This window comes from Oncorhynchus mykiss, chromosome 13 (assembly GCF_057628025.1).
Source record: "Oncorhynchus mykiss isolate SJ-2025 chromosome 13, ASM5762802v1, whole genome shotgun sequence".
Taxonomy (NCBI): domain Eukaryota; kingdom Metazoa; phylum Chordata; class Actinopteri; order Salmoniformes; family Salmonidae; genus Oncorhynchus; species Oncorhynchus mykiss.
In genome coordinates this window covers 5,113,342-5,132,519 of record NC_143034.1, presented here as the reverse complement: position 1 = coordinate 5,132,519, position 19,178 = coordinate 5,113,342, and the positions used below count along the sequence as shown (strand labels likewise).

The 19,178-nt window shown below is 42.8% G+C and overlaps 2 protein-coding genes across 3 annotated transcripts in view; both read right to left on the bottom strand.

The window, feature by feature from the left end:
- The window catches only part of LOC118958719 (uncharacterized), a 42,057-nt gene that overhangs the window by 21,940 nt on the left and 939 nt on the right, over window positions 1–19,178 (bottom strand). Inside the window, exons 2-4 of one of the 2 annotated variants that reach the window (XM_090194868.1) lie at window positions 19,014–19,111; window positions 18,706–18,883; window positions 13,406–14,484 (exon numbers count right to left, since the gene is read on the bottom strand). In XM_090194868.1, coding sequence (XP_090050994.1) covers window positions 13,769–14,484; window positions 18,706–18,883; window positions 19,014–19,111 — 992 coding nt within the window. In that variant the 3' untranslated portion in view covers window positions 13,406–13,768. Of the gene's footprint in view, window positions 1–13,405; window positions 14,485–18,705; window positions 18,884–19,013; window positions 19,112–19,178 lie in introns of those variants that run through there. The other variant, XM_090194867.1, reaches the window with a different exon arrangement.
- Window positions 31–6,558, bottom strand: LOC118940071 (uncharacterized). Its single transcript, XM_090194916.1, has 4 exons — window positions 6,111–6,558; window positions 5,567–5,661; window positions 4,956–5,133; window positions 31–2,526 (listed from the first exon to the last, which is right to left on the bottom strand). The coding sequence occupies exons 1-4, from the start codon at window positions 6,253–6,255 to the stop codon at window positions 1,508–1,510; spliced, it is 1,437 nt and encodes a 478-aa protein (XP_090051042.1). The 5' UTR covers window positions 6,256–6,558; the 3' UTR covers window positions 31–1,507.

Sequence of the window (19,178 nt, the reverse complement as noted above, 5' to 3'; positions counted from 1 at the left end):
TTATAAAATAAGGATCTGCTGGAGTCCAAGTCAAACCAAGATTCTTTATTTCTGAGCTCAGAGAGAATAACAGAGTTACACAGCGCAGTGTAGACAGTCTGAATTCCTGAAGCATTGGGTGATGAGCACATATCTTTATAGTTTCCTATTCCTGGGCGGGACTTTATTCATACAAGGACACAGGTGCAAATTGGTTTGCAACACAGAATGATAGTCCCAAGAACAGGAGATTATAATAGGACAGTTTCACAAGGTTAGTCACATACTCAGTTATGTGGACACACAAACAATTAACATTTTCCATTACAGAGTCTGAACATTTTAATTTCATTAAATCATCAGTGGGCTACAATGCAAATGTCAACAATGGAACTAATGCATCACATCCAAATATCACTTGATTATCTGTAGTGCTGGAGGAATGACACACCCAGATAAACACACAGTCAGAGTTTAAAAAAGGACCATTTAAACACATGGAATCTGATCTACTCTATATTCAAACTGACATTCTCCATATTCAATTCATGTTTTCTAATAGAAACAAACAACTATATGTTTAAGTATACTTTGTACAATTCACTTTCATCTGGTAAAAACAAGTAAACACATTCTTAGTCAACAATATAAGACAACAGGAGCACTGTGTATGTTCTCTGATTCATTTTAAGTCAATGTGATGTGAAATATCAATATTACAAGTAATTCTTCTCTTTTGTGTGGATTCTCTTATGACGTTGAAGTGACTGTGATGAGTAATATGTTTTCCCACAGTCTGAGTATTTTGTAAGCCTTCTCATGTATTCTTTCAGGCTTCCTAAATGGGCAAACGCTTTGCACACTGGGAGCAGTGGTAAAGCTTCTCCCCTGTGTGGAGTCTCATGTGTTTTAATTTTTAAAATGTTTAATTTTACCTCCCTTTTTCTCACCAATATCGTGGTATCTAATTGTTAGTAGCTACAATCTTGTCTCATCGCTACAACTCCCGTACGGGCTCGGGAGAGACGAAGGTCAAAGTCATGCGTCCTCCGATACACAACCCAACCAAATCGCAGTGTTAAGCAGTGTTAAGGCTTCTCCCCTGTGTGTATTTTCCCATGTTGGTTCAGGTGTCCTTTCTGGTTAAAACTCTTTCCTATTTTTACCAATGACCATACAGTTTTTAAATTCCTCATCAATCCATGGAGCCTTAACAGTTCTAACAGTCAGTTTCTTAACAGGTACATGTTTATCAATAATTGGAAGAAACAATTTAATATGGTAAAAACAGGTAAACACATTGTCAGTGTACAATATAAGACAACGGGAGCACTGTGTGTGTTCTCTGATGAATTTTAAGTCAATGTGATGTGAAATATCAATATACACGCTAAGAGAAGTCATTTCTCTCTCCTGTGTGGATTCTCTAAAGACGTTTAAGTGACTGTTATGAGTAATATGTTTTCTCAGTCTGGCCTTTTGTAAGCATTCTCCTCTGTGTGCAGTCTCATGTGTTCTCTCAGGCTTCCTAAATGGGCAAAAGCTTTGCACCCTGGGAGGAGTGGAAAGGCTTCTCACCTGTGTGTATTTTCTCATGATGTTTTAGGTTCCCTAAATTGTTAAAACTCTTTCCACACTGGGAGCAGTGATAAGGCTTCTCCCCTGTGTGTATTCTCTCATGTTGTTTCAGGGTCCCTAAATTGTTAAAACTCTTTCCACACTGGGAGCAGTGGTAAGGCTTCTCCCCTGTGTGTATTCTCTCGTGAACTTTCAGGTTTGATTTCTCATTAAAACCCTTTCCACACTGGGAGCAGTGGTAAGGCTTCTCCCCTGTGTGTATTCTCTCATGTCGTTTCAGTTTCCCTAAACCGATAAAACTCTTTCCACACTGGGAGCAGTGATAAGGCTTCTTCCCTGTGTGTATTCTCTCATGTCGTTTCAGTTTCCCTAAATCGTTAAAACTATTTCCACACCGGGAGCAGTGATAAGGCTTCTCCCCTGTGTGTATTCTCTCGTGCAGTTTCAGATGCCCTGGCCGGTTGAAACACTTTCCACACTGGGAGCAGTGGTAAGGCCTCTCCCCTGTGTGTATTCTCTCATGTTGTTTTAGGTTCCCTAAATTGTTAAAACTCTTTCCACACTGGGAGCAGTGGCAAGGCTTCTCCCCTGTGTGTATTCTCTCGTGAACTTTCAGGTTTGATTTCTCATTAAAACCCTTTCCACACTGGGAGCAGTGGTAAGGCTTCTCCCCTGTGTGTATTCTCTCATGTCGTTTCAGTTTCCCTAAACCAATAAAACTCTTTCCACACTGGGAGCAGTGATAAGGCTTCTTCCATGTGTGTATTCTCTCATGTCGTTTCAGTTTCCCTAAATCGTTAAAACTATTTCCACACTGGGAGCAGTGGTAAGTCTTCTCCCCTGTGTGTATTTTCTCATGTTGTTTCACGTCCCATAACCGGTAACAACCCTTTCCACAGTGGGAGCACTGGTGTCGTCTTGCTGGTTTGGACGTCCCTGGCTCTGGTTCCTCTGAGTCTGGTCTTTCTCCTGCCAAAGACAAGTGTTTAAAAAAAATAGGGACCCGAATGAAACCACATGATAAAACAACCTTGCTACGAGAGTAAATCCTAATCAGATCTCTCAATAACCTGAGGCCAGTTTTAACAATCTTAGTGTGATTTTAAAACAAATGTAGAGCTTCCTGGTAATTACTGCTATGTTTACATTACTTATTTTATTCATCCTGTTTTACCAGTCAGAACACAAAAAACAGACAATTCTATGACACTCAAGACACAGACGTTGCTGGATTCCTATCAAGGTGGTTCTAAATACAGTATATCACAAAAGTGAGTACACCCCTCACATTTTTGTAAATATTTGAGTATATCTTTTCATGTGACAACACTGAAGAAATGACACTTTGCAACAATGTAAATTAGTGAGTGTACAGCTTGTTTAACAGTGTAAATTTGCTGTCCCCTCAAAATAACTTAACACACATTAATGTCTAAACTGCTGGCAACAAAAGTGAGAATGTCCAAATTGGGCCCAAAGTGTCAATATTTTGTGTGGCCACCCACCATCATTTTCTGCATCACTGCCTTAACCCTCTTGGGCATGGAGTTCACCAGAGCTTCACAGGTTGCCACTGGAGTCCTCTTCCACTCCTCCATGACGACATCACGGAGCTGGTGGATGTTAGAGACCTTGCACTCCTCCACCTTCCATTTGAGGATGCCCCACAGATGCTCAATAGGGTTTAGGTCTAGAGACATGTTTGGCCAGTCCATCACCTTTACCCTCAGCTTCTTTAGCAAGGCAGTGGTCATCTTGGAGGTGTGTTTGGGGTTGTTATCATGTTGTATGTATGTCACAGTACATGTTGGCATTCATGCTTCCCTCAATGAACTGTAGCTCCCCAGTACCGGCAGCACTCATGCAGCCCCAGACCATGACACTCCCACCACCACGCTTGACTGTAGGCAAGACACACTTGTCTTTGTACTCCTCACCTGGTTGCCGCCACACACGCTTGACACCATCTGAACCAAATAAGTTTCTTGGTCTCATCAGACCAGAGGACATGGTTCAGTAATCCATGTCCTTAGTCTGCTTGTCTTCAGCAAACTGTTTGCGGGCTTTCTTGTGCATCATCTTTAGAAGAGGCTTCCTTCTGGCACGACAGCCATGCAGACCAATTTGATGCAGTGTACGGCGTATGGTCGGAGCACTGACAGGCTGACCCACCACCCCTTCAACCTCTGCAGCAATGCTGGCAGCACCCATATGTCTATTTCCCAAACACAACCTCTGGATATGATGCTGAGCACGTGCACTCAACTTCTTTGGTCGACCATGGCGAGGCCTGTTCTGAGTGGAACCTGTCCAGTAAAACCGCCGTATGGTCTTGGCCACCGTGCTGCTGCTCAGTTTCAGGGTCTTGGCAATCTTCTTATAGCCCAGGCCATCTTTATGTAGAGCAACAATTATTTTTCTCAGATCCTCAGAGAGACCTCTGCCATGAGGTGCCATGTTGAACTTCCAGTGACCAGTCAGTATGAGGGAGTGTGAGAGCGATGAAACCTTTAACACACCTGCTCCCCATTCACACCTGAGCCCTTGTAACACTAACGAGTCACATGACACCGGGGAGGGAAAATGGCTAATTGGGCCCATTTTGGACATTTTCACTTAGGGGTGTACTCACTTTTGTTGCCAGTGGTTTAGACATTAATGGCTGTGTGTGGAGTTATTTTGAGGGGACAGCAAATGTACACTGTTATACAAGCTGTACACTCACTACTTTACATTGTAGAAAAGTGTCATTTCTTCAGTGTTGTCACATGAAAAGATATACCTAAATATTTACAAAAATGTGAGGGGTGTACTCACTTTTGTGATATACTGTATATAACTTTCATAGCTGCTTTAAACCCCATTTCTGCAGCATTAGTAAAGATATGATCAAACCATGTTGATGATTTCAATCCTCTACTGTTTGTAACTACCCTGGTAGGTTGATTGATAACCTGAACCAGGTTGCAGGCACTGGTTACAGTTTGAAGCTTTTGCTTGAGTAGGCAGCCTGATCACAGTTTTTCTTCAGTACTAGTTAATTAATGACCAAAGTCCTGAGTTTAGTTTGCCTGTTCTACAGTCTAGTAAAGATAGGGGGGTTGACTGGGACAGGCAATGTAACATCCATAATGTTTTAAGGAAAAGTTTTTGTAAAACAAGCACCTTACATTGGATCATCTTGAAACTTTCTCTCCAAAGCTACCTTTCATCAAGGTTTTATATGGTCAATTGGTTTCTCTCTTTTCATTGGCAGAATCCTTTCTCAGTGTTATATTCATAACATCCATATACCTGTCAACTAACAGAACTCTGCTGGTTATCCTGGTAGCAGATACCAGTCTATCTTCCTGGTAACAGATCTATTGTATTTGTTCAAACTAAACTACAGCACTTACTTTGATGTGTCAAATCTGCTCCTTTCTTCTCTGCTCCTCCTCTCACAGTTCCACTCAGCCCCATTGTTTTCCTGCAGTCCACCAGCAGCACAGACAACCTCTTCATACCCAGCAGTAAGGTGCTACCAGGAGAGGCACGATACAGGGACTCCGGGAGGGAGGAAGGGCTAGCGTTGTCCTGGTAAACATAAAGAGGGGACACGGACGCACATCATTATGGATGCTGATGTCACTGTTGTCATGAAGTGATTTACAGAAACCCAGCCCAGACCCAGAGAGATCAAGCTGTATGCTAGACCAGACCAAGCTGTATGCTAGACCAGACCAAGCTGTATGCTAGACCAGATCAAGCTGTATGCTAGACCAGACCAAGCTGTATGCTAGACCAGATCAAGCTGTATGCTAGACCAGACCATGCTGTATACTAGACCAGATCAAGCTGTATGCTAGACCAGACCAAGCTGGATGCTAGACCAGACCAAGCTGTATGCTAGACCAGACCAAGCTGTATGCTAGACCTGCTGATGCCACTGTTGACATGAAGTGTTTTACAGAAACCCATCCCAGACCCAGAGAGAGCAAACTGTATGCTAGACCAGACCAAGCTGTACCATCTGGTGTTCTGATCTGGAGAGACTCTTCTCTTCCTCGTCAGCATCAGGATGTTGAGGCTCCCCAGAGGATCCACCATAGTCATGTCTCTCTCCTGTGTGAACGAGGACATCAAACAGATCGGAAACTTATGACCATCTATTGCAATCATAGAGTTACAAGAGGCATGCATGTCTAAAATGGCCACTTTCATCATGATTTCCTAAAATAGTGTTTGTGATGCAAATGTAAAAGGGTCGTTCCACAAAATGGGTGGCTTTTGCATCCCTTTGTTATTTTAAGTAGAAATTATGCACCAATATAGAATTTTAACAACCTGTTATATTAGATGAGGGGAACTTCAATATAGACCACATGGAAAATTCAATACATCGAATTGAAAAGTCCCTAAAATATATGAACCAATGGCAGATTGATCCTTTAACAATTCCTACAGCACTGAACAACATATTCAAGTGTAGAACTTCAGTAGAATGCCACTTTAAAACCCCACATTAGTTCAACAACGGCATAGTTTGTGTCCCTGTTAAAGACAGTACTCACTGGTGTTAATCTCATATTCGGTCTCTTCCTCTTTCACCCCCAAAACGTCTTCCTCCTTCACCTTTATTGAGACAGCATCCTCTTCCTCTCTAAACGGTTCTTTCTCTTCTTTCACTATAACAGCCTCCTCTTCCTCCTTTTTCATTCTGAAAGATTATTTCTCCATACAGCCGACCACCTCTTCATTAGCAAGGGAGGAGTAGTTTAGTGAGCTCATGGTCAGGGATGTTAGCTAGCTAGCTAGCATTAGCGTCTAGCCTAGTGCTAGGCTCAGTATCAATCTTTAACACGTTTGCAAATTGAACCAGTTGATACGTCAACCGAAACTTGTTTAAAACACTGAGATTAGCTAATGTACATTAACATGGTCTAAAACGTCAATCTTTCAGTTTTATGTTGGCTAGCAAGCTACCGACGTGGTTGAAAGAGTTGGCGCCTTGTTGTTCCTGAAGAAGCGTCCGTCCAGTCCATTATACGTCACGAAAGAAGAGTCAACTGAAAGACGCTCATCGCCATCTGCTGGCTGGAGTGGGTAACGCAGTTTGAAAACAATAGTTACTACACTTTTTGTATTGGAAAGAACGTCATAATTATTTAACAATAAGCTGATGCATTTTCTCTTCCAAATAATAAGTTCCTGTACACAGACGTAGAAGCTCAATATGAATATGTAGATGATTAATAAATACTTCTATGAATAGGTAGTGTGTTAATACACATTTTCTCTGTTAATTTTTCACATTCTTTTTTATCTACATGTGACCATACTATTCCCTTAAAGCCACGCTCTATAAGATACAAATCCTCCTGTAAACAACAGAACAAATGCATCACATGCAAATAGCCCTTGATTATCTGTGGTGCTTTACACTGGGTAGACAAAACATTAAGAACAGCTGCTCCTTCCATGACTTAGAAAGACTAGGTGAATCCAGGCTAAAGCTGTGATCCCTTACTGATGTCACTAGTTAAATCCACTTCAATCCGTGTAGATGAAGGGGGGAGACAGGTTAACAGACAGTGACACATTCAATACTGCCTTGCACACTCTCGCCTGCATCTAGCTGAAATAGAGATATCACTGGACAAATTCAGGTATGTTTATCCCCGTTTTGTTCCATTTAAACGTTTGTCAACAGAATCGGCAGAATGAATACACCCCTGATCATGCATAAACACAGTTCACTTTCATTACAGACACGTTGTATTCCTTCTTGCATCTATGTGCTCTCCTCTTATCACCTTCTCCCTTTGTTTCTGTACTTCAATGCACAACACATCAGCTGTATGTGACCAGGCGAAAAAACCTTTCCAAGCCAAACCATTTCATAACTGAAACACACAGCTTACATTGTTGTCACCATATTAGCTAAAGTAACATCATAGTCAACAGAGCTAATAGAACTAACTCGTTAGTAAACCTGCTACAATCATGCAGTAACGTCACAGTGTACAGTCAGTAAGCAGTTTAACACTTACCTTGGCGGGTCCTAGTGGCAATAAATTAGTAAAACCAAAAGCTTGCCTTGACTTGGAAAAGTTACAGTGTTGTGTTGGATAGTCATAGCCAGCTAGCTAACATAGCATGCCTCTGTTTGAGCCAAGTGTTTGAGTAGACTAAACTAGATAGCTGCATTTGCTAGCTAAGTAAGTGAAACTGAAAGTGGAAAATAAATGACGAAATATCTCTCTCGCTTCTCCTTCATTTTGGAATAAAATAATTTGTTCAAAACTGTTCAACTATTGTATTTTTCTCTCTTTTAGTCAACTACTCACCACATGTTATGCACTGCAGTGCTAGCTAGCTGTAGCTTATGCTTTCAGTACTAGATACATTCTTTGATCCTTTCATTGGTTGGACATCATGTCAGTTCATGCTGCAAGAGCTCTGATAGGTTGGAGGACGTCCTCCGGAAGTTGTCATAATTACTGTGTAAGTCTATGGAAGGGCTTGAGAACCATGAGCCTCCTAGGTTTTGTATTGAAGTCAATGTACCCAGAGGAGGATGGAGGATGCAAAATAGTATGTTTTAATAAATTATTTGGTGACGTGATTATATTTAGTATAGTTTTATCTAAAAAGGACCACTTTTAAATATTTTACAATTTTTATTTTTCTGAAAATAACTGAGGACGATGGTTCTCCCCTTCCTCCTCTGAGGAGACCCCACTGCACCCAAAAGACACCCAGCCAATTTGACACATTTGTGGGAAGCATTGGAGTCAACATGGGCCAGCATCCCTGTGGAATGCTTTCGACACCTTGTAGGGTCCATGCCCCGACGAATTGAGGCTGTTCTGAGTGGATATATATATCTGCCATTAAGCAGACACTTTTATCCAAAGGGATTTGCAGTCATGTGTGCAAACACTTTACATATGGGTGGTCCCAGGAATCAAACCCACTACCCTGGTTTGAATAGCACCATACTCTACCAACTGATCAACAGGACCACAAGGAATGACGCAGATAAACACACACAGCCTGAGTTTCAAAAATATAATTGTATCAAAGACCGTAACATTGAAACTGCATATTTAGTTACAATCAAATATTATTTGTCACATGCGCTGAATACAACAGGTGTAGATCTTAACGTGAAATGCTTACTGACAAGCCCTTAACCAACAACGTAGATAAGAAAAATAAGGGTTGAGAAAATATTCCCTAAATAAAAAGTTTTAAAAAGTAGCTCAGTACCGAGGGGTAGCTCAGGCCTGATGTGTAGACATTACCTGAGGTACCCCTCGGTCCTGAGCTTCCTCAGTAATGAGGCAGCCCTCAGTCCAGGTGGGCCCTTTGTTAGGGTTACTAGGCCAAGGTCGGCGGCGAGGGTCGCCACTCAAATGACGCTAAGAAAGCGGACTAAGACTATGGTAGAGTGGCGTCCACGTCCCGCCACAGTGGACAGACGCCCACCCAGACCCTCTCCTATGGGTTTAGGTGTGCGGCCGGGAGTCCGCACCTTTGGGGGGGGGGGGGGGGGGTACTGTCACGCCCTGTCCTTAGTTATCTTTGTTTTCTTTATTATTTTGGTTAGGCCAGGGTGTGACATGGGTGATTTATGTGTTTCGTCTTGTCTAGGGGTTTATTAGATTTATGGGGTTGTGTTCATGTTAGGTGTCTGGGTAAGTCTATGGTTGCCTAGATTGGTTCTCAATCAGAGGATATATATAGAGGAGGTACCAGTACAGTGTCAATGTGGAGGCTATATACAGGAGGTACCAGTACAGAGTCAATTTACAGGAGGTACCAGTACAGAGTCAATGTGGAGACTAGTACAGGGGGTACCAGTACTGAGTCAATGTGGAGACTATATACAGGGGGTACCAGTACAGAGTCAATGTGGAGGCTATATACAGGAGGTACCAGTACCGAGTCAATGTGGAGACTATATACAGGGGGTACCAGTACAGAGTCAATGTGGAGGCTATATACAGGAGGTACCAGTACCGAGTCAATGTGGAGACTATATACAGGGGGTACCAGTACAGAGTCAATGTGGAGGCTATATACAGGAGGTACCAGTACCGAGTCAATGTGGAGGCTATATACAGGGGGTACCAGTACAGAGTGGAGGCTATACAAGGGATGTTTACATACGCTTAGGTTGGAGTCATTAAAACTCGGTTTTCAACCACTCCACAAATGTCTCAGTTGACAAACTATAGTATATGCAAGTATAAACACCATGGGACCACACAGCCGTCATACCGCTCAGGAAGGAGACTTGTTCTGTCTCCTAAAGATCAACATACGTTGGTGCGAAAAGTGCAAACCAGTCCCAGAACAACAGCAAAGGACCTTGTGAAGATGCTGGAGGAAACAGGTACAAAAATATCTATATCCATAGTAAAATGAGTCCTATATCAACATAACCTGAAAGGCCGCTCAGCAAGGAAGAAGCCACTGAAGAATGGCCTTGGTTAGGGATGTATCCTTGTTTTGAATCCCAGCCACCATAGGAGGCCTTTTGCCTTTTGGTAGGCCGCCGTTGTAAATAAGAATTTGTTCTTAACTGACTTGCCAAGTTAAATAAAGGTTCAATAATAAATAAATTAAATAAAAATAAAGTACAGAAAGATAATTGATGAAAACCTGCTCCAGAGCACTCAGGACCTCAGACTGGGGCAAAGGTTCACCTTCCAACAGGACAACAACCCTAAGCACACAGACAAAGGACAACGCAGAAGTGGCTTCGGGACAAGTCTCTGAATGTCCTTGTGTGGCCCAGCCAGAGCCTGGACTTGAACCCGATCGAACATCTCTGGAGAGACCTGAAAATAGCTGTGCAGCGACGCTCCCCATCCAACCTGACAGAGGTTGAGAGGATCTGCAGAGAAGAATGGGAAAAAATACAGGTGTGCCAAAGCTTGTTCCTGTTAAGACACCTGGCCAGCTGAGTGCAGGTGGGCTCTCCTGTCAACATGAGGCTCCTGTTGCAGCCCTCAAGGGCACATTGACAGATTTTCCACCTAGTCCTCTCTGGGATTCAAACAAGGGATCTTTCAGTTACTGGCCCAACACTGTTAACCGCTAGGCTACCTGCAGCAGGAGCCCCATGTTGACAGGAGAGCCCACCTGCATTCAGCTGGTCAGGGGCAGTGGTGCCCTGTAAGTAACAAATGTATCACTATCAGAGGGGTGTATTATGACATCATATAGAACTACTCAGACATTCCAAATATCACTTGATTATCAGAGGGGTGAATTATGACATCAGATAGAACTACTCAGACATTCCAAATATCACTTGATTATCAGAGGGGTGTATTATGACATCATATAGAACTACTCAGACATTCCAAATCAGGCTTCATCCACATCATGAAGGTGGATATTGATCCAACCATTTCAAAAGTAATGACTGGGCTGACAGGATATGCCTGAACATTTTTATAAATGGTGACAGACGATATGTTAGTTCGTTTGACATGGTGGGTTGTGTCAGTAAAAACGTTTTAGTGAGAAATGGCGATGGAAACTCCTTTATGTACAAATATTTATATAATAACCATCATGTCTTAGTTAACTTGGAGTCACGTGATGATATGTTGTGAGGTCCTCCCTCTAAAACTTGAAAAACCATGTAGTTTATTAGGCTACAGATGAAATAAGTTATGAACTTCACAGGGTAGTGAAACTACATGTAATGAGCTTGATGCTCCATTCCAATACATTTTGAGGGTGACATGATGACCGATGCTTGGTTGCAATTTGACAAATAAAATAATTGCTCTCATCCATAATAATCTCATCAATCGGGTAACAATGTTTATTCAACCAGTGGGAGCGTTGTAAATGCCCCAAGGAAAGTCGAAAGAGGAACTCTTCATTGAGACAATGATAAACAGCAATCCTTGGGAGAGTTGTGGTGGATATTATAAAATAAGGATCTGCTGGAGTCCAAGTCAAACCAAGATTCTTTATTTCTGAGCTCAGAGAGAATAACAGAGTTACACAGCGCAGTGTAGACCGTCTGAATTCCTGAAGCATTGGGTGATGAGCACATATCTTTATAGTTTCCTGTTCCTGGGAGGGACTTTATTCATACAAGGATGCAGGTGCAGCTGGTTTGCAACACAGAATGATACTCCCAAGAACAGGAGCTTATAATAGGACAGTTTCACAAGGTTAGTCACATACTCAGTTATGTGGACACACAAACAATTAACATTTTCCATTACAGAGTCTGAACATTTTCATTTCATTAAATCATCAGTGGGCCAACAATGCAAATGTCAACAATGGAACAAATGCATCACATCCAAATATCACTTGATTATCTGTAGTGCTGGAGGAATGACACACCCAGATAAACACACACACATAGAGTTTAAGAAATGACCATTTAAACACATGGAATCTGATCTACTCTATATTCAAATATTTATATATATTGTTATATTGTTATATATAAATATTGTCATGACGTGGCCCTTTGTAGGTACAGGTTCTGTTATCTCAGGTCGTAAATACCTAAACATACTCCATATTGTCATGATGTGGCCTTTTCTGGGTATAGATTGTGGCTTCCCCCTCTCCTACACCCAGGTTCTGTTATCTCAGGTCGTAAATTCCTGGCAGAGACTCTCTCCCCCTTTTCATACAGAGAGAGACCACAGAGTGAACAAAGGAATTCACATGGCCGCACTCCTAAATCCCCAAAATGGCCAAATTAAACTATATGTCCACCTTTGAGAGTGTGGGAAGGGTCTGTGGACACTTAAGGGACAGTTATGTTGAGTGTGTTTCATTTGGTGACCTCAGAGAGGACAGGAAACACACATAACTATGTTTCTGAATGTGTACATTTCTCAATTATGGGGTTTGCATCTAATTATTGTATAAAATGAATGAGTAAAGATTAAACAATTTGTGAAATGATGTTATGTGATGTTAAACCTTTAATGTGAGAGAATTGTATTCCTTTAAAAGTTTAACTAAGTCATTGGTCCGTCCCCGAGGGCACAGACATGATCTGGTGTCATGGAACCGCCTATCCTATTGGTTTAACTAAGTCATTGGTCCGTCCCCGAGGGCACAGACATGATCTGGTGTCATGGAACCGCCTATCCTATTGGTTTAACTAAGTCATTGGTCCGTCCCCGAGGGCACAGACATGATCTGGTGTCATGGAACCGCCTATCCTATTGGTTTAACTAAGTCATTGGTCCGTCCCCGAGGGCACAGACATGATCTGGCGTCATGGAACCGCCTATCCTATTGGTTTAACTAAGTCATTGGTCTGTCCCCGAGGGCACAGACATGATCTGGTGTCATGGAACCGCCTATCCTATTGTTTCGAATAAAAGCCCCTCCTAGAAAAAAATCCTCTTCAGACTGAGCAAACCAATCACAGCATGAGCTGTGATTGCGAATAGTTTAGACAACGCATACCTCGGTGTAAGCTGAGGTGGCACATTTGAGTACCAAGACTAGAAAACCATCCCACGTGGAGCATTGGCTACACGGCTGGAAATGGTTCAACTCTGAGACTATCAATCCCAACAGAGTAAGAGCATTGGTAGGTCTGTGGGGGCAGCTAGAAATGATGTAAACCTGGGATGCGAATGACGACAACCGCCGAAACATCTATTCTATGAGAACATTTCTGAATGGTAATCTGAGGTATCCATTCTAACCAAGAAAGACTTTGAACTTCAGGGAAACAGAAGGAGAGAGACTCAGATGAACTCTCCAGCAGACGGACCGGATTCCAACAGATCACAACGGCGTAAATATATATTGACTGCAATTATTCCTGAATGAGTGAGCATTCGTGTGCAAAGGATTAGCATTTCAAATAATATACAGTTGAAGTTGGAAGTTTACATACACTTAGTGGGGCAAAAAAGTATTTAGTCAGCCACCAATTGTGCAAGTTCTCCCACTTAAAAAGATGAGAGAGGCCTGTAATTTTCATCATAGGTACACTACAACTATGACAGACAAAATGAGGAAAAAAAATCCAGAAATATTCATATATAAACAAGTAAACATTCTCTCCTGTGTGGATTCTCACATTTTTTTTACGCTACTGATGAGTAAAATGCCTTCCCCCCAGTCTGAACATTTGTAAGGCTTCTCCCCCGTGTGCGGTCTCATGTCTTCTTTCAGGTGTCCTAATTGGGTAAAAACGCATTGCACGCTGGGATCAGTGGTAAGATTTCTTCCCTGTGTGAATTCGCTCATGCACTTTCAGGTTTCCTGACTGGCTAAAACTCTTTCCACACTGAGCGCAAAGGAAAGGCTTCTCCCCTGTGTGTATTCGCAAATGATCTTTGAGGATACCAAACCGCATAAAACTCTTTCCACACTGGGAGCAATGGTGAGGCTTCACTCCTGCGTGTATCCTCTCATGTCTTTTCATGTTAAGTAAATGGTTAAAACTCTTTCCACAATGGGAGCAGTAGTAAGGCTTCTCCCCTGTGTGTATTCGCAAATGATCTTTGAGGATACCTAACTGCGTAAAACTCTTTCCACACTGGGAGCAATGGTGAGGCTTCACTCCTGTGTGTATCCTCTCATGTCTTTTCATGTTAAGTAAATGGTTAAAACTCTTTCCGCAATGGGAGCAGTGGTATGGCTTCTCCCCTGTGTGTATCCTCCCATGTCTTTTCATGTTTCCTAACTGGCTAAAACTATTTCCACACTGGCCACAATGGTATGGCTTCTCTCCTGAGTGTATTCGCTCATGAGCTTTCAGGCTTCCTAACAGGCTAAAACTCTTTCCACACTGGCCGCAATGGTATGGCTTCTCTCCTGTGTGTGTCCTCTCAGGTCTTTTCAGGCTTCCTAACTTGATCTGGGAGCAGAGGTGTTGTCTTGATGTTGTGGAGGTCTTTGGTTCCTCCAAGTTTGGTTTTCCTCCTGCCAAAGACAGTGTTTATATAAAAAGAGACCAGAATGAAACCTCCACTCTCCAATTTTGTGTAAATTTGTTTACATTGCTTTGCCAAGACAATCCATCCACGTGACAGGTGTAGCATATCAAAAAGCTGATTAAACAGCATTACACAGGTGTACCTTGTACTGGGCACAATAAAAAGCCACTCTAAAATGTACAGTTGTCACACAACACAATGCCACAGATGTCTCAAGTTTTGAGGGAGTGTGCAAATGGATTGGGGACTGCAGGAATATCCAGTGGAGCTGCTACCAGAGAATTTAATGTTGCATTCTCTACCATCAGCCGCCTCCAATGTCTTTTTAGAGAATTTGGAAGTCCGTCCAACAGGCCACACAACCGCAGATCAAGGCCCTCCACATTGTCTGAGATCAGCCACCCGGACAACTGATGAAACGGAGGAGTGTTTATCTCTGTAACAAAGCCCTTTTGTGGAGAAAACTAATTCTGATTCGCTGGGCATGGCTCCCAAGTGGGTGGGCTTACGCCCCAACAGACCCACCAATGGCTGCGCCCCTGCCCAGTCATGTGAAGTCCATAGATTAGGGCCTAATAAATGTATTTACGTTGACTACTTTCCTAATTTGAACTGTAAATCATTGAAATTGTTGTTTTCATATCTGTTCAGTATATACATACAGTGGGGAGAACAAGTATTTGATACACTGCCGATTTTGCAGGTTTTCCTACTTACAAAGCACGTAGAGGTCAGTCATTTTTATCATAGGTACACTTCAACTGTGAGAGACGGAATCTAAAAATAAAAAAAATCCAGAAAATCACATTGTATGATTTTTAAGTAATTAATTTGCATTTTATTGCATGACATAAGTACTTGATCACCTACCAACCAGTAAGAATTCCAGCTCTCACAGACCTGTTAGTTTTTCTTTAAGAATCCCTCCTGTTCTCCACTCATTACCTGTATTAACTGCAGCTGTTTGAACTCGTTACCTGTATAAAAGACACCTGTCCACACACTCAATCACACAGACTCCAACCTCTCCACAATGGCCAAGACCAGAGAGGGTGTAAGGACATCATGGATAAAATTGTAGACCTGCAAAAGGCTGGGATGGGCTACAGGACAATAGGCAAGCAGCTTGGTGAGAAGGCAACAACTGTTGGAGCAATTATTAGAAAATAATTAGTAACACACTATGCCGTCATGGATTAAAATCCTGCAGCGCACGCAAGGTACTCCCTGCTCAAGCCAGCGCATGTCCAGGCCCGTCTCAAGTTTGCCAATGACCATCTGGATGATCCAGAGGAGGAATGGGAGAAGGTCATGTGGTATGATGAGACAAAAATAGAGCTTTTTGGTCTAAACTCCACTCGCCGTGTTTGGAGGAAAAGAAGGATGAGTACAACCCCAAGAACACCATCACAACTGTGAAGCATGGAGGTGGAAACATCATTCTTTGGGGATGGATGGATGGGGCCATGTATCGCGAGATCTTGGCCAACAACCTCCTTCCCTCAGTAAGAGTATTGAAGATGGATCGTGGCTGGGTCTTCCAGCATGACAACGACCCGAAACACACAGCCAGGGCAACTAAGGAGTGGCTCCGTAAGAAGCAACTCAAGGTCCAGGAGTGGCCTAGCCAGTCTCCAGACCTGAACCCAATAGAAAATCATTGGAGCGAGCTGAAAGTCCGTATTGCCCAGCGAGAGCCCCGAAACCTGAAGGATCTGGAGAAGGTCTGTATGGAGGAGTGGGCCAAAATCCCTGCTGCAGTGTGTGCAAACCTGGTCAAGAACTACAGGAAACATATGATCTCTGTAATTGCAAACAAAGGTTTCTGTACCAAATATTAAAATCTGCTTTTCTGATGTATCAAATACTTATGTCATGCAATAAAATGCAAATTAATTACTTACAAATAATACAATGTGATTTCCTTGATTTTTGTTTTAGATTCCGTCTCTCACAGTTGAAGTGTACCTATGATAAAAAATTACAGACCTCTACATGCTTTGTAAGTAGGAAAACCTGCAAAATCGGCAGTGTGTTAAATACTTGTTCTCCCCACTGTATATAGAGAACCAGTCAAAGGTGGACACACCTACTCATTCAAGGGTTTTTCTTTATTTTTCAAAACTATTTTCTACATTGTAGAATAATAGTGAAGACATCAAAACTATAAAATAACACAAATGGAATCATGTGTTAAACAAATCAAAATAATTGTTATATTTGAGATTCTTCAAAGTAGCCACCCTTTGTCTTGATGACAGCTTTGCACACTCTTGGCATTCTCTCAACCAGCTTCATGAGGTAGTCATCTGGAAGGCATTTCAATTAACAGGTGTGCCTTGTTTAAATATTCATTTGTGTTTTTCCTTCTTAGTGCGTTTGAGCCAATCAGTTGCGTTGTGACAAGTTAAAGGGGTATACAGAAGACAGCCCTATTTGGTAAAAGACCAAGTCCAAATGGCTCAAATAAGCAAAGAGAAACAACAGCCCATCATTACTTGAAGACATGGTCAGTCAATACCGAATATTTCAAGAACATTGAAAGTTTCTTTAAGCACAGTCGCAAAAAACATCAAAAGCTACGATGAAACTGGCTCTCATGAGGACCTCCACAGGAAAGGAAGACCCAGAGTTACCTCTGCTATGATGAAACTGGCTCTCATGAGGACCTCCACAGGAAAGGAAGACCCAGAGTTACCTCTGCTATGATGAAACTGGCTCTCATGAGGACCTCCACAGGAAAGGAAGACCCAGAGTTACCTCTGCTATGATGAAACTGGCTCTCATGAGGACCTCCACAGGAAAGGAAGACCCAGAGTTACCTCTGCTACGATGAAACTGGCTCTCATGAGGACCTCCACAGGAAAGGAAGACCCAGAGTTACCTCTGCTATGATGAAACTGGCTCTCATGAGGACCTCCACAGGAAAGGAAGACCCAGAGTTACCTCTGCTATGATGAAACTGGCTCTCATCAGGACCTCCACAGGAAAGGAAGACCCAGAGTTACCTCTGCTACGATGAAACTGGCTCTCATGAGGACCTCCACAGGAAAGGAAGACCCAGAGTTACCTCTGCTATGATGAAACTGGCTCTCATGAGGACCTCCACAGGAAAGGAAGACCCAGAGTTACCTCTGCTATGATGAAACTGGCTCTCATGAGGACCTCCACAGGAAAGGAAGACCCAGAGTTACCTCTGCTACGATGAAACTGGCTCTCATGAGGACCTCCACAGGAAAGGAAGACCCAGAGTTACCTCTGCTATGATGAAACTGGCTCTCATGAGGACCTCCACAGGAAAGGAAGACCCAGAGTTACCTCTGCTATGATGAAACTGGCTCTCATCAGGACCTCCACAGGAAAGGAAGACCCAGAGTTACCTCTGCTACGATGAAACTGGCTCTCATGAGGACCTCCACAGGAAAGGAAGACCCAGAGTTACCTCTGCTATGATGAAACTGGCTCTCATGAGGACCTCCACAGGAAAGGAAGACCCAGAGTTACCTCTGCTACGATGAAACTGATTTACAGAGTTCAATTAAGAGACACAACTCAACATCAACTGTTCAGAGGAGACTGTGTGAATCAAGAAGCATGAGCAATGGACCGGTGGAAATCTGTCCTTTGGTCTGATGAGTCCAAATTTGAGATTTCCGGTTCCAACCGACATGTCTGTGAGACGCAGAGTAGGTGAACGGATGATCTCCACATGTGTGTTTCCCACCGTGAAGCATTGATGAGCATTCATGAGTGATGGTGCTTTGCTGGTGACACTGTTTGTGATTTATTTAGAATTCAAGTCACACTTAACCAGCATCGCTACCACAGCATTCTGCAGCGATACACAATCCCATCTGGTTTGTGCTTAGTGGGACTATCATTTGTTTTTCAACAGGACAATGACCCAACCACAACCAGGCTGTGTAAGTGCTATTTGACCAAGAAGGAGAGTGATGGAGTGCTGCATCAGATGACCTGGCCTCCACAATCACCCGACCTCAACTCAAATTGAGATGGTTTGGGATGAGTTGGACCGCAGAGTGACGGAAAAGTAGCCAACACGTGCCCAGCATGTGGGAACTCCTTCATAACATCCATATACACCAGTCTATCTTCCTGTCAACTAACACAACTCTGCTGGTTGTCCTGGTAACAGATACCAGTGGACAGATCTATTTATTTGTTCAAACTGAACTACAGCACTTACTTTGATGAGTCAAATCTGATCCTTTCTTCTCTTCTCCTCCTCTCACAGTTCCACTCAGCCCTGTTGTTTTCCTGCAGTCCACCAGCAGCACAGACAACCTCTTCATACCCAGTAGTAAGGTGCTACCGGGAGAGGCACGATAGAGGGACTCCGGGAGGGCGGAAGGGCTAGCATTGTCCTGGTAACCATAAAGAGGGGACACAGACACATATCATTATGGATGCTGATGTCACTGTTGTCATAAAGTGCCTTACAGAAACCCAGACCCAGATAGAGCAAGCTGTATGCTAGACCAGACCAAGCTGTACCATCTGGTGTTCTGATCTGGAGAGACTCTTCTCTGTCTCGTCAGCATCAGGATGTTGTTGAGGCTCCCCAGAGGATCCACGATAGTCATGTCTCTCTCCTGTTTGAACGAGAACATCAAACAGATGGTGAACTTATTACCATCATCAATTATTACTGTCTATTAC